General features: G+C 42.6%; 1 protein-coding gene across 2 annotated transcripts in view; it reads right to left on the bottom strand.

Moving 5' to 3' along the window:
- The window catches only part of SV2B (synaptic vesicle glycoprotein 2B), a 64,270-nt gene that overhangs the window by 26,916 nt on the left and 23,963 nt on the right, over nt 1-13,391 (bottom strand). For both annotated transcript variants that reach the window (XM_068410449.1, XM_068410450.1), the window contains exon 2: nt 3,743-4,638. In XM_068410449.1, the coding sequence (XP_068266550.1) occupies nt 3,743-4,277 (535 nt within the window). In that variant the 5' untranslated portion in view covers nt 4,278-4,638. The remainder of the gene's footprint in view (nt 1-3,742; nt 4,639-13,391) is intronic.

Here is a 13,391-nt window from a genome sequence, read left to right as displayed (position 1 = left end):
TCAAAATTGATGAAATCAAACTGTTAAAATATATGCAGTTGTTTCCCTTTTTTTTTTGTAATGCCCCTGCAATCACCTTCAAAATAGTATTTCGCATAACAGAAAGACTCCAAATATGTGTTTTGTCCCACTAGGGATATTTAGGGCTAAAATAGCTGTTAATTTGCATCTGATGGTGAGATGTTTATTTTCAGAACAAAATGTAAACATTTTCTAAGATGTGTCATATTCACTTCACACATTTCATGAAACACTGTGAGCATCTGTTTATTTGCAATTTTTGCATAATTTGGCCATAATTTGCTTGATATTTTTCCACGCTTGCTTTCCGAGGGAGGAAAAATATACAATATACAGAGTATTTAATGCAAAATGTCCTTTTAGCAAAAGCTGAACTTCACTAAATGGTCTTTAGGGGGTATCTGCCTTAGCTCTTTTATTTGTCCCTTCCTATTTCGGTGAGAATTTGATTACTTATCTGACTTGTTTCCTGTTTTTTCCCTCCTGGCCTCTCTTATTATGGCTGAGACCTTCTCGTGTGTTTAAACGTTAGCAGCTGCCTGGAAGCAACCTTAACTCCACCTGGGATATCCTGATTATGTTTCCTTAGCAAAAAATGTGTTGAGACGAACGGTCGCTTGGGAATAGACACGAGCTCATCTGTAGACATCTATTGGTACATGGGGATAAGGTAAGGGGCAGTAACTCACGTGTGGATAATAACCCTGCTTCCCTAAAACCTCGTGGGAATTCGAGGGAAAGTTCTGCCTTCTCTAATCAACCCTCTGCTCATTTTGTGCAGACGCATTCTTGCAAGACCGTCGCTGCACATTAGGCAGAAATTGAGGTGAAGAGCTCTCTGATTGCCACCAAGTCAACCTGTAAGTATCATTGAACCCTGAGCATTAGCAAGATCAATTTGCAATAGCACAACCCATAGACAGTTCAGAGAATGGAAACACTGGGGGAAATGAGCATGTGTTGGGGGCTCTGATCTTTGCTAGGTGCTATCTTTTTTTCTAGTTGCAGGTGGATGGGTGCTGAAGCTAAGCCAGGAAAGGTTTTAAGGAAGATTATGTTCTTGTTTCCATCAAGAGCACTTCCCCAGCCTTCCCCTTCAGGAGCTGATATCTGTCTGTCTGACCATGCCATGTACCCACAGCTGCTCAGAAAAGGGATGAAGCCCTCTTGCAGGGGCAGTACTGGGGACACCAGGCTGTGCTGGAGGCAGGTCTGCACCCAAACCTCGTGTCCCTGCACTGACCTGCTGCCTGCCAAGCCTCCAACACCCTCCGCTCCCTGCTGCTGCCCTTAGTTTGGCAGAAAGCTCTCCTCCTCCTCCCCAGACCCAGAGATCTGTACTCTTCCCCTCATGCCCTCCAGCAGCCCCGTACCCACTCTGGCCTTCTCACCCTCTCACTTCTCGATGCCCTTGGGTATTCATTACTTGTATTGGTGCACCACTCTGCAATCTAAAGCTTTCTAAGCCAAGCTTAATTCATTTTCACAAAGAATTATCTCACAAACCTCAGATCCAAGAGGAAACCTGCAGCAGAGAAATATCCATCAGACACGAAACTGTGTTTAAAAAATAAGACGGATTGAATCAGAGACCTACCTCATGTACAATGCCAGTCAGTAACAACTGAGTGCTACCATAAATATCCACTTTCCTCTCTGCCTCAAACCAAGATGAAGTAACTTTTATTGTTTTTAGGAAAATTCTTTTTTTCCCTCATATTTAAGCCACAAAATAGTGTGAATACAAGCTTTGACAGCTGATACCCCAAACAAACAAGCTAAGGACAGAAGAAATTGTTCTGCAAAACCAGATTCTCAAAAGCTGTCTTTAAAAGTGGGCAGCAAAGGCAGCAAAAAGAGTGCTTTTCCCCTAATTAGTAGTTCCAGATTCGCTTGGTTAATGCACGGGAGGCTGGAGCTGGGATTGGATACGGACCCAAATGTCTCCTCGCTTATTCAGACCTTATCAGAACACCCTGAACTTTCAGCCTTGCAAATACTGAGCTAGAAAAAGCAGAATGAGCTCTCTGGGGAGATTTCTTGTTCATTTTTACCTGTGGTTGGGCCAGAAATACTTCAAAGAGAGATTTTCTTGTGACATTTGAAGTTTTCTGACTCAGGTGCCTGCCAGAGCTTGAGCTCTATGGAGACAGATATTTATGGGGTCAGAGTTTCAGAAGATCTCAGCTTTCATGTAGTCATCAAAATAAATGACTTGCTTTTCAAAAAAGGTCTCATCACTGAAAAAGCACCCAGCCTGGTGTCCCATAGGGAGCTGGTGAATTCAGAAGTCCCTTTGAAATCAGGATCCAATTGTGACTGATTCATTTTTAGATATCTGATCTGAGATATTTCGAGCTAGAATTTTTAAGTGGTTTGTGAAGCAAAAAAAGGTAGCAAACTCTTTAAGGCACAAAACTAAGTACAGAACTAGCTGACTATGGAAATAAAGGCCCTGATCCTTGAGTTCAGAGAAGAAAAAAGAAGAAACAGAAGAGAAAAGTGTCTAGGACTTCAGTACACCAAGATGAGAGGTCTATATAAGGATAATTATCTATCACCTTTGTCACATGAAATTAATGCAAATAGAATGGAGTCAAGGTCGAATCCAAAATCTGCATTTACCTTGCATCAGACAGGGCTTCTGGGCCAGAATGTATGAACTACAGGCCCTGATGATTCCCCTACAACCCCAGTGCATGTCCAACCAGACACACTATCCCCCTCCTAAAGCAGTTCTTCCAAGAGCTACTTTATTTTCCTTCCAGATGTGCAGTACTACTGCACAGCTGGCTCTCACTACAGGCCATGCTGGATGCTTTTCTGATTCTTGGAGATCTGGGAGACTTTGCTGTCTTTTGCTTATAATGTGCAAGGGAAAAAATTGTTCATCCAAACCTTTCCACCCAGTCTCACTCACAATAACTAAGCCTTTGTATTTTGACCACAGGGAGATGTCAATGATGATGCAACAGGGATGTTGCCAGTAGACTCAGCCTTTAATCCCCACACAGCACATCAATTGCATTCCACAGACCTAAGAAGAAACCTCCATCGGCTATTTCTGACCCAATATGTGTTAGCGAACTGCTCTGACTGAGAAGTTAGTGTGCAGAAGGAACCGGCTGCACAGCTGGTCTGCCCGTTGGGACTTTGGGCTGAAGAAAAGGGAAACCTGGGCAAAGTGGAAAACTTTGGAGAGCAGGGCAGCATTAGCAGCCACAATGTAACACCAAAATGATCTAGGGCAAACAACCCCCCATCTTTTATATCTACCATACTTGGATGGTACTGCTTTGAGGACTTCTCATTACAATTTAGTTTCTAAGAGCATTGAAATCTGAGTCACTAGATCCTCAAGCAGGAAAAGCCACCTTTAACATTTCACTTATTTGTTCTGGAACACCCCTGTGAATTTTGCCCTGTGGACCTGCTGACTGTGAGCTGCCTTGTTCAGATCCAGCCTGCAGTGACCAGTACTGGGGTCACAGCACATTCATAAGGTGGGCTTAGATGTGGTGCAATTCTGCTTCTCTTGAGTAGCTCCCTTCTCAGCAGCATGCAAACCTCTCTTGAGTCAGATCCATCCAGCTGTGACTATGCATGACATACAATACGAGAGGAGAGCCATTAGAAGATCCTGAAATCAACTGGTCACTACAAAAAGATCTTCTAGCTACTGTCTACTGCATTAGAAGAGCTGTTTGCAAGTGGCACTTACCTAGCATTCCTTTGTTCGAACTGGATAAGCACATATCCTTCTCAGCACTTGGAAGAACAAATCCAACCACAAACACCTCCACCCCATCTGCCATCAGTGCCAACCCTAAAACAAAGAAGAGGGTCCACTGGAAGCGTCCATGGCCACACTCCTCAATGATGTTCTCATACTGATGGGCAAGTTGTTCCTCGTCCTCCATCCTCTCTGCCATAAGGTCAGCACGGTCTCTGTACTCATCAGCCATAGCAGGAGCTCGCTTCTTCTGCTTTTCTTTAATGTCATCTGGGTGTGGGATGCCTTGGTACTCCCCCTCATAGACCTCATCATCTTCATCATGGCCTTCTGTAACATCACTCTGGGCATCTTCTTCATTAGCAGGCTCATCCCTGCCACGATAGTAGCCATCATTGGGTGCATACCCTTCGTAGTTACCATCCTGGTACCTATTACCATCCTGGTACCTGTAGTCATCTGCGACTTGGTTTGCCTCCCTGCCCCCTTGATAGAGGTTTGTGTTTCTATATCCATCATCCATTCTGAACGGAGATTTCTAAATGCTGTAGATCACTGTGTGTAGATACTCTAATATATGTATCGATTTGTGCAATTTCTGGTATTGGTTACTTGAACATAGCTACAATCTGTTCTTTGGAACTGATGGGATACACAGCTTCCCAGGCTCAAAAGGAGAATTGCTATATAAAGTTTCTCTCTGACAGAGTCTCACACAGCTTTTGATAATGCTTCACTTTTCAGCTGTCATTTGTGACTTGCTGGCTTCTTCTGTGCTTTGGGTGGGAAGAGCTGCTGTCTGGGGAACAGCAAATTGCACAGCCAGGGAGCTAGGAGGATTTGACAGGTTTTTCCTGATTCATTGTCGTGGTGAAGGTCATGTCCTGAGAAAGAGGAAACAATAGCAATGAGACAGCAATAAGCTTGCAAGCACACATGCATTGAGTTTAATACCCAGCATTTTTAATACACACTTTTCCATTGCAAAAAAAAAATGGCAACAGAGTGTTTGAGGAATGCTTTTGCATCATCAAAACCCAAAGCCTCAGAACAAAAAAGAGCGTTAAAAATTACCAAGTCAAGTGGGAACCTAAAGCAGAATGTAAAGTAGTGTGTGGTCCCAATTTCCGTCATTCTCAGAAGTCCTGCCTCCCACGTGTGGTGCGGGTTTCTACAGAGAGCAGAACAGCACTGAGCTGGGTGGCTGGAACAGATCTCTCAGGTTCCAAATATGTTTCTATCCATCCACACAGAGCATGCTCATCCCTGATACCTACAACTGGCTAACATCATAATGACACAAAATATTATCTTGGTTTTCTTTTTCATCCAGATCCCAAGCTTAATTTTATTTAACGGCTTCTTTTTTTCCCTAGTGTCTCCCCGTCTGTATGACAGATGTACAACTAGCATGCAGTGTCTGCCAAGATAAAGTCACCAAAAGTCACACCAAGCTCTGTTCTTCCCATATCTAAACATCAATGGAGGATGATTTTCACAGAGAGCAAAAAACCAAAGCTAATATGGAATCGCTGCTCTCTGCAGGGAAAACCAAGGGAAGCCAAGTCACATCTAAACTCATTCTCATTTTGGACACCTGATTTCCATTATTTTTCAAGCCGTTTCCAGCCAGCTGGCTCTCCAGTGTTCTCCTGCATTTGTTGCTGCACACAGCTGTAGACAAGGAGTTTGAAAGGAGACTCACATGGGCAACTGAGTAGAGTCACACTAAGAGGGGCCAGCACAGCGTAGGCATGCACAAAATGTGGACTTCACTTTAAGCTTGGAGCTACTTTCCTAAATAGCGTGTAAATGAGCTATGAAATGACACGGGCAGGCACATGTCTGTACGTACGTGGGTGGTGTTACCCACACAGCCAGCTGACCTATCAAAGTGTACACAAACGCACGGACTGTGAATAACAGTGCTACCTCTGCATGTTGGAATCTTATTTGGCAGACAGTATGGGTTTAAACAAGATGCAGCTAAAAAGACTTCAGAGGAGAAATTCAGTAGAAGCACTCTCACAAAATGCTCAGAAGGGCACCACTCCTTCTGCAGATGCTGTGATTTTTGGCAGCCCAAACATTCAGGATAAGGAAAGAGCAGAGGCTTGACTTCTCCTCTACATGGACTCGTGGCCGTGCCTTGCCTGTGCTGTCCATGGGAGCTGCTCCAAGAAACTTCATAAAAGCTTCCCCTGCATTTCTGTTTAGCTAGCTATATATTTATGGCATATAATTATGACACAGCCTCCGCAGGCCCTGCAAGATCATCTTCCTTTTCTCTGACCCTTCTGCCATCTGTCACTGCATTCAACATCTTTCCTCTTCCCTTTCTTTATGCTGAATCACACAATACATTTTGCATGAAGTTAAAAAGGCAGCAGGGCATTCTTCCAAGGCTGAAAAAGAGCAATCAATAAAGCAAAAAAAAAAATAAAAATTAAAAAGTCCCAAAGGCATTCTGATCAGGTTAGAAAGATCAGGAGACTACAGTGCAGGTAGCAGTGAAGAGAAGCATTTGCATCCACAACGGAGGTGTTAATGTGCAGGGGAGTTAATACATCTGACAGCCATCAGAAGCACTGGAGTGGGTTTTACAGCTCTTGTTTCAATGCTGGAGTGTCACCACTAATGGTTAAAAATTCCAAGAGCACTTTTGAGTCTCAGAACCTCCCAGTCTTGAAGTAACTTTCTTGATTACACAAAGATTTGTGTCATGGCTGAACATCATATTCTCCAAGGCAGTAAAAACACAGTTCCACAGAGACATATTTTCTTTTGAAAAGTAGGGGAAAGAGCTTTTCTTTTTTTAAAAAAAAAAAAAAGAAAAAATAACAATATGTGCTAAGGAACATTAAACCTTGTTTTGGAAGTCTTTAAATACCCTGTGTTGGCAGGTTATGTTTCAAAGCAACCTCAGACGTCGGAGCAGGAAGCACAGTGACCTCACTGTATTTGTCTCTTTCTGGTTGCTACAAAAGTGGATTGAAAACTCACCTTAGGAAATGACGTAACAATAACACTAATGATCAATTACAGAACTGATCAAATTCTGGGTCTCCACAGACCTTACCCCTAGCCTTACACCTCCTTTTTCACAAGGTAAAAGTATGTTCTTGAAGACCAAGCACTGGAAATCTTTTTGTTCTCTATTGAAAAGCTGCCAAGGCTGGAAGCTGAGCTTTTTGCCTCCCACAATAACAGGACCAAAGAAGATCACAAACTTAGAAAAGATCTACTGATCATCCGTGCTCTTTCACTGATACACATCAGTGTTTTTTACCATATGGGATCACTTACACCTTGGGCAGCATAGAAAATAATGGCATGAGCTGGTGAGTGTCATCGACCAGTGACAGACACCTGTGTCAGGAAGAATGTGTAATTCAGAAAAAAAAGGTTGTGGTAAATAAGTCACTGGGTTCCCATTCAGTTTGTAGGATGGATATTTTCTGGGATTACCCTAGGAGAAGGGGCAGTGCCCAAAAGCAGGCTGTCACTTAGGACTCTTGAATGTTTACTTTGATACTTCACACTACTTGTTTCCTCTCGTTGCCACACAGGCACAGACTGATTCACTCTGGACCTGATTCTTTAACACCCTTTCACTCAAGCTGAGCTGCACTTACTTATATTAGCAGCCTGATTTAGCATTCAGATGTGAAATCATGACTTCTCATAAAGATTGCAGGCTTGGATTGCTATAATTACCCTTCACAGTGATGTATGAGAGCTTGAGACAAATATACATATCATGACGAACCTGTTGCAGCCTTGGTCCCTTCTAAACTGACAGCTACCTTTCTGAGACGTGCAAGTGAGGTTTGAACACATGACACACGTAAGACTCTGTAAGGCAGAATCTGCAGGGGAGGGAGGGGCAGAGGCAGGAGAGTCGCCTTCTGCATCTCCCCAAGTAGCCTGTTAAACTGAGCTTTGGGCACAAAAACCTAAAGTGCCTGGGAATACAGTTGCTTTCCTTGCTTTTAATTCTCTATGGCACAGTACTTATTTCTTAATAATTACCTTGCTTTTTCATCCTCTCTAAGTAATTTTTGCGCTATAGCTTTTCCTCTATATTCTCCTTGATATTTACCGTAATCTTATTTCCACACCAAACAGTATTTCATCAGTTATCCTGATGTTAGCAAGCATCCTTCACTCAGTCCCGTATTGCACACTAATTATTTAACAGCAACTCTTTGACACGCACTATTCATGTTACAGTTTTCTTGCACTCTTTAGCTCTTCAGTCAGCTCAGATGTTGCATACTTAGCCAGGAATTCAGTCATTTGAGCTCTGCAACTTAAAATAGTAACCTAAAGTCTTGGATATACTCAGAAACCGTATCTACTCTAGGAAAAGGGACCTTTAAGAAGAGCAGCTTAACATCTGCGTTTGCCCCTGTGAAAGAGCATATAAGGGAGGTTCCTGGCATGCTCAGGTTGATAGACTGTGGGCTGGAGGGCAGCAGAGCTTGGAGGGGATGCAGAGAAGGGTGAGTTTCTTGTACCTGGCACTAAAGGAAGAGAGTCCAGGGCTTGTTAGAGGGCTGAGCTCTAGCAAAGAACAGACCTTATAGCATATTAGTGAGCAGGGCAGTTATGGAGAGGTGATTTTTTTATGGAACACATTGAATCCTGGGGCATGAGGGTGTTTCTGGAAAAGAGAGTGAGGTTGTTGCTGTGTGGAAGCCAGAGCTGAAGGGAGCTGTGGGTGCAGGTATGTACTCAGCAGGGAGGGAGCCAAGGCTGGGAGCTGACATCCGGATCCTCCCTTTGCCTTTGCATGCTCAGAAAGGGAGAGCTCTCAAAGTCAACAGCTGAAGGGAGAGGTTATATGAATGCTAAGGATAAAGTGTAGTACAGGGACACTGTAAAAATGCTTTCAAGGGATCTTTAGCATTCACCAGACTAATCCCTGTAAAACAGATGGCAGAGCAGTTTAATATTCTGCCTGAAGGACAACTCCTCTAGCAAAACACCCTCGCACCCAGAGCTGCTTTCTGCTGGCAGTAATGGGAAGATGCCCAGATCCTACAGTGACCATAAGGACACTCTGCAGTCACAAAGCTGACTGTAAAAAATCATGAGAGGAAACTTTCGTCACTAAAAGGAGAAAGGAAATGGTGCAGATAGGTTTTTGTGAAGTTCCAATCTCAGACTCTTAATGAGGATGTAATTAATGGATCCACATGAAGGACCAGATTTTTGAGATGCTTGACAACTCACAGCTCCCAGGGCAGCAGCATCCTGGATTTCAGGCAGCTAACAATTGCACAAATATTATTAGGCAGACAGAAGACTGAGGATCTGAGCATCCTTGGGTCTGTCCCTTGGCTTCTTGGAATTTTTGTGTCCCTTCTGACTACACATGGGAACAGCACAGCCTTCTTCTGGTGTGAATTGCAGACTGGGTGCTCAAACCCCTTGCAGCTGTGGTTATATGAATAGATGGCAACTTGTGCCCCCAAAAGCCTAAATAAACCTGCAGTTGGAGAAAAGAGGGCCTTGTGCTCCCTGCTTCCCAGGTGAGGTCCAGGAAAAGTGGTTTGCCCGGAGTTCTTGTCAGGTTTTCACTGAACTCTTGCAGTCTAGCCTTTTTTTTAACCAAGAAAACTGCTGTTTTCCCTCAGGAGAATTAAGAAACTTTCCCTCTTTCCAACCAGTATAAATAATTTTTAAAAATCTAAAAAATCAGTCTGCAACCCCATAATTCAGAAAAATAATATTTTCAGATCAGGTCCATTAAAAATATTTCATCTTATACTGTGAAATCTTGCCCTTTTCATTGGCACCAAAAAAAAAGGCAGGTGCAAGGGGAGTTGTTTCAAACTGAAAAACAAATATTTAATTTAAGAAATGCCAGTGTGTCAGCTGCTTGATCCATTTTTTATTAGAAACATTTGTTGAAACTGATTTTTTTTCCCTAAAAATATTCAGGTTTTGAGAAAGTGGCATTTTCTTGTCAACAAAAATTGCATCAGAAGCTCTCCAATTTACTGTCATGGATATAATATTCTCTCAGGTACATCTTTAAGAAGGCAATATAGAGAAATATAATATAGGAAAAGTAATCCTGGTAGTTATACACATATGACTAAACATATCTGACCTCTGTGCTGTGAGGCAGAAAAGGGTTTTTCTTTCACAGGGCTCTGATTATTCTTTTTTTTTTTTTGCTAACATTAACATTGCTGCTGCAGCCACACGATTCAACATCCAGAAGAGAGCTGAGCAGTATCATCATTTTCCTGGACAGATGGCAAGGCTGGGTTCTTGGCAAGGATCCTGCAGAGGGAAAAGCAGCAAGATCTGGAGAGAATATATATGTGAGTGAAGTCAGAAAAAGGAAATGAGGGGGCTTCTAATGCAGAGGTAGAAACAAAGTGAAATTAGAAGTCAAGGAGCAGGGAGGGGGATTAATGGTCCAAATTGTGCTCAGAATAAAGGGGCAAATGGCTAGGGAAGGATGGAAACCCTGACATATTATTGATCCACAAACCGTGGGAAAAAAAAATGACACCTATTGCTTAGTAATAACAGCAGCTCTTGCCTTCATATCTGAGGATTATAAACCCATCTCAGGCCACCTCTGTTAGAGCTCAGCCCTAATCCTCACTAATTCTTGCTTGATTTTTGCAACTCTTTCACTACCAAAATAATAAACAGATAGGGAGAAAAGTCTCAGAGCACAGGACTCTGAAACACTTTTGGAAGAAGGGGGCTGTGGGGAACATCACTCGGTCAAAAAAATTATTGACTTCTATGTAAGGGGGTGGTTGTATCAAAATAGGTCACATCTCTTGCAGGTTTTCAGCAGTCACTTTGCTTGCTTTGTCTTTCCACCAAATATCCTAATCATACGGTGCTGATGAGAAATGAGTCCCTGGGAAATTTCCAGTAGGATGTTCTCAGATCTGAACACTGGCCAGTGAATCAGTGTGATTTAATCAGCTGAAGACCTGGTCTCTTTTTTGTAAATACAGGTCAGCTCTTGGGATGCAAGTTTAAATATAATTGTACACAGGTAAGGGAGCACTACATATACCACTAGTAAAAAATTCCCTCCGATTCCTCCCATTCCCTCTCTAGTTTCACAGATTGAAAATAAAACTTGTACTTGCAACATCAAGCATTCTTGAGAGAGGATCACATCAGAGTCCCAGGTTGGAAACGCCTTGCATTTGGAGGAACGTCAGCTCCAGATGTAATTTCTTGGGTCTCTTCTGCTCTTGTTCAGAAAAATCAAGGAGGGTATAGGAGTTTTCTTAATTAGTGACATGGTAGCTGGAAGCAAAAAGGAGCTACTTTGCCACCAAAGACACCACGATTATGTGTGGGGGCATGTCAATATACGATTTTCAGGTACAAAGTTACTTTAATGGCTGCAAATACTTACAGGAGGCTGATTGGGTCTGAACAACAAGAGATCTAAAAATCAAAGTCTGTAGCAGGACCTACCTTAAAAAGAGTTTGCTTTGAACTCTGGATAAAGCCGTGTCTTTTGTTGTGGCTTCAGAGGAGAGCTCTGCATTAAGTGAAAACTAAGAATAACAACAAGTTTCTCCTGAGACTTTTTTTATTATTATTAAGAAGTTATTTGATAGATACGTAACACAGGTTCAGAAACTCTCCATGGAGCTTATTAAGCAAGTTATCTGTGCCACAGATTCTGTATTAGTGGCTGTGAGTTAAAAGAAGAGGAAGTTATTTGAAAGTCATTGACTTGAAATCATCTGGTTCAAAGAACGGGCTTTCAGCAGTACAGATGGCACCTAATGATTGCTGCCCTGCAGCACAGGTAGGACAAGTAGGGTGAAAGTCCTGTGTTCAGTGTGCAAATCATTGATTTGCTCTAAGATGCTGCTAGGGTCTCTGGGACAGGACTCATTTTTTCACTTTGCCCACTCTGTAGACTGGAAGATCAGTGCTGATGCAGCCCTGGTATATTGAGAAATGCAGGGAAAACAGAGCTGAAGCAATTTAGTGTGTTACCAGCAGATCAGATTAATTATTTAACAGAGAAAGCATTTTAGTTCAAAATCCTCTGCTACAGAGTCTATTGAACTCAAGTCGTCTTGCAGTTTCTGGATAATCTCTATCGATCTGTGGTGGTTTTTAAGCATTTCTGTCTGGGTGAATACTGGGTATGTTTCGTTCCACCACAACAAAACACCTACTATGTAATTTGGTCCTAGAGTGCATTACTTTGCTACAGCAACACATTTTTTCTGGGAAGAGAAGCTATAATGTTTGAAGATGAGGCATTTACAATAGCTCATGAATTTGGGGGCAGAGCTGGACGTGGTATGAACACAAAGAGCTCAGTTGTGTTTGATTGAACTATCCTGATTTACGTTAAGTAAGAATCTGGCTGTACTGCTCTAATGCCATCACATTTTTTCATACTAACCCATCCTGAGTGCACTGGGGGAGATTTCTAGTTTCCAGCACATTGGGCACCAAAATGCCTTTGCCTTATGTGGGAGTGACTTTCACAGCAAAGTGACTGTGGGTTGAATTTAACTTGTAATCCACCATGTTGTGTTATGAACTAAGGGACAGAAAGTTCCCCAGATTGTTAAAGGGAGATTATATCTTAAAGCCTGATATTCTGTTGGTGCAGATGCTTTAAAGGTCATATCAAAGAATATGTGCTGCAGCAAGCTGGTGCAGTGAATGTGTAGCAGATGAAACAAGGAACAAGCACCAGTCAAGCAGAATAAGCAGCTTTAGTGAAGTCAAGGATGCAGACTAGCAAGCTGGGTGTTCGTGAGATACAGAGAGGAATGTTTAACAGTAGGAGTTGGAAAGCAATGGCTTAGCAGCACAAAGCTATATAAGGAGGGGTAAACTACACATTAGGATTCCAGAGAAAGGCCATAAAAGGTCAATTTGACAAGCTGAATATGGATAAAGAGTTGAGACAGATGGTGTAAGAGTATGGTAGCTGATAAATAACGAACAGTCTTGCTTCAAGGAGCAAAAGCAGGGAGAAATCACAGCTGAGAGCTTAGTCAGAAGGGAGGTGGCGAAGGGGAAAAGAACAAAACCATGGAGGATGGGGGAGAATCACAGCAGGAGGACTGGTGAGAGAAGAATGGCTGGTTTCAAGTGCCAAAGTTTTGTGGAGATTACAATTTACCCAAAGAAAATTTAGAAATGCATATTCCTGAACTGGAATTTGTCCATCTTGCTGAGATTAACAATCTTTTAGCTGAGAAAATACTCATGATCTCTAAACCTTTCCTAGATATCTATTGCTGCTTCTCCTCCTCTCCCATTATTGTAGTACCTAAGCAGCTCACAGCTCCCCTGCAAGGCAGGGGAAAGTTGTTAGGTTTGTTTTGCACATTGTGACCGGAGGCAGAGAGATTGAAGCTTCATCTGGACATTGAGACAGAAATGCTGTGCAGTGTCCCATACTCCCAGGGCACCTGTAGACCAGCAAGTTAAGGCCTCCTTCCAACCTTCACACCCAGCTATCTTTGACATGATGACCAAGACAAAGCTGAGCATTGCTGCCCTACAGATCTTTTCCTAACATGGAGTTGAGGCACAAACCCTGACCTGGATACCAAGGAGCACTCCCAGATGTCCCAGCATAGATGTAAATCAAGAAGCTTTC

This window comes from Nyctibius grandis, chromosome 11 (genome assembly GCF_013368605.1).
Source record: "Nyctibius grandis isolate bNycGra1 chromosome 11, bNycGra1.pri, whole genome shotgun sequence".
In the NCBI taxonomy this organism is placed as follows: domain Eukaryota; kingdom Metazoa; phylum Chordata; class Aves; order Nyctibiiformes; family Nyctibiidae; genus Nyctibius; species Nyctibius grandis.
Note: the sequence above shows the minus strand (reverse complement) of the source record. Positions and strands in the feature narration are given on the sequence as shown.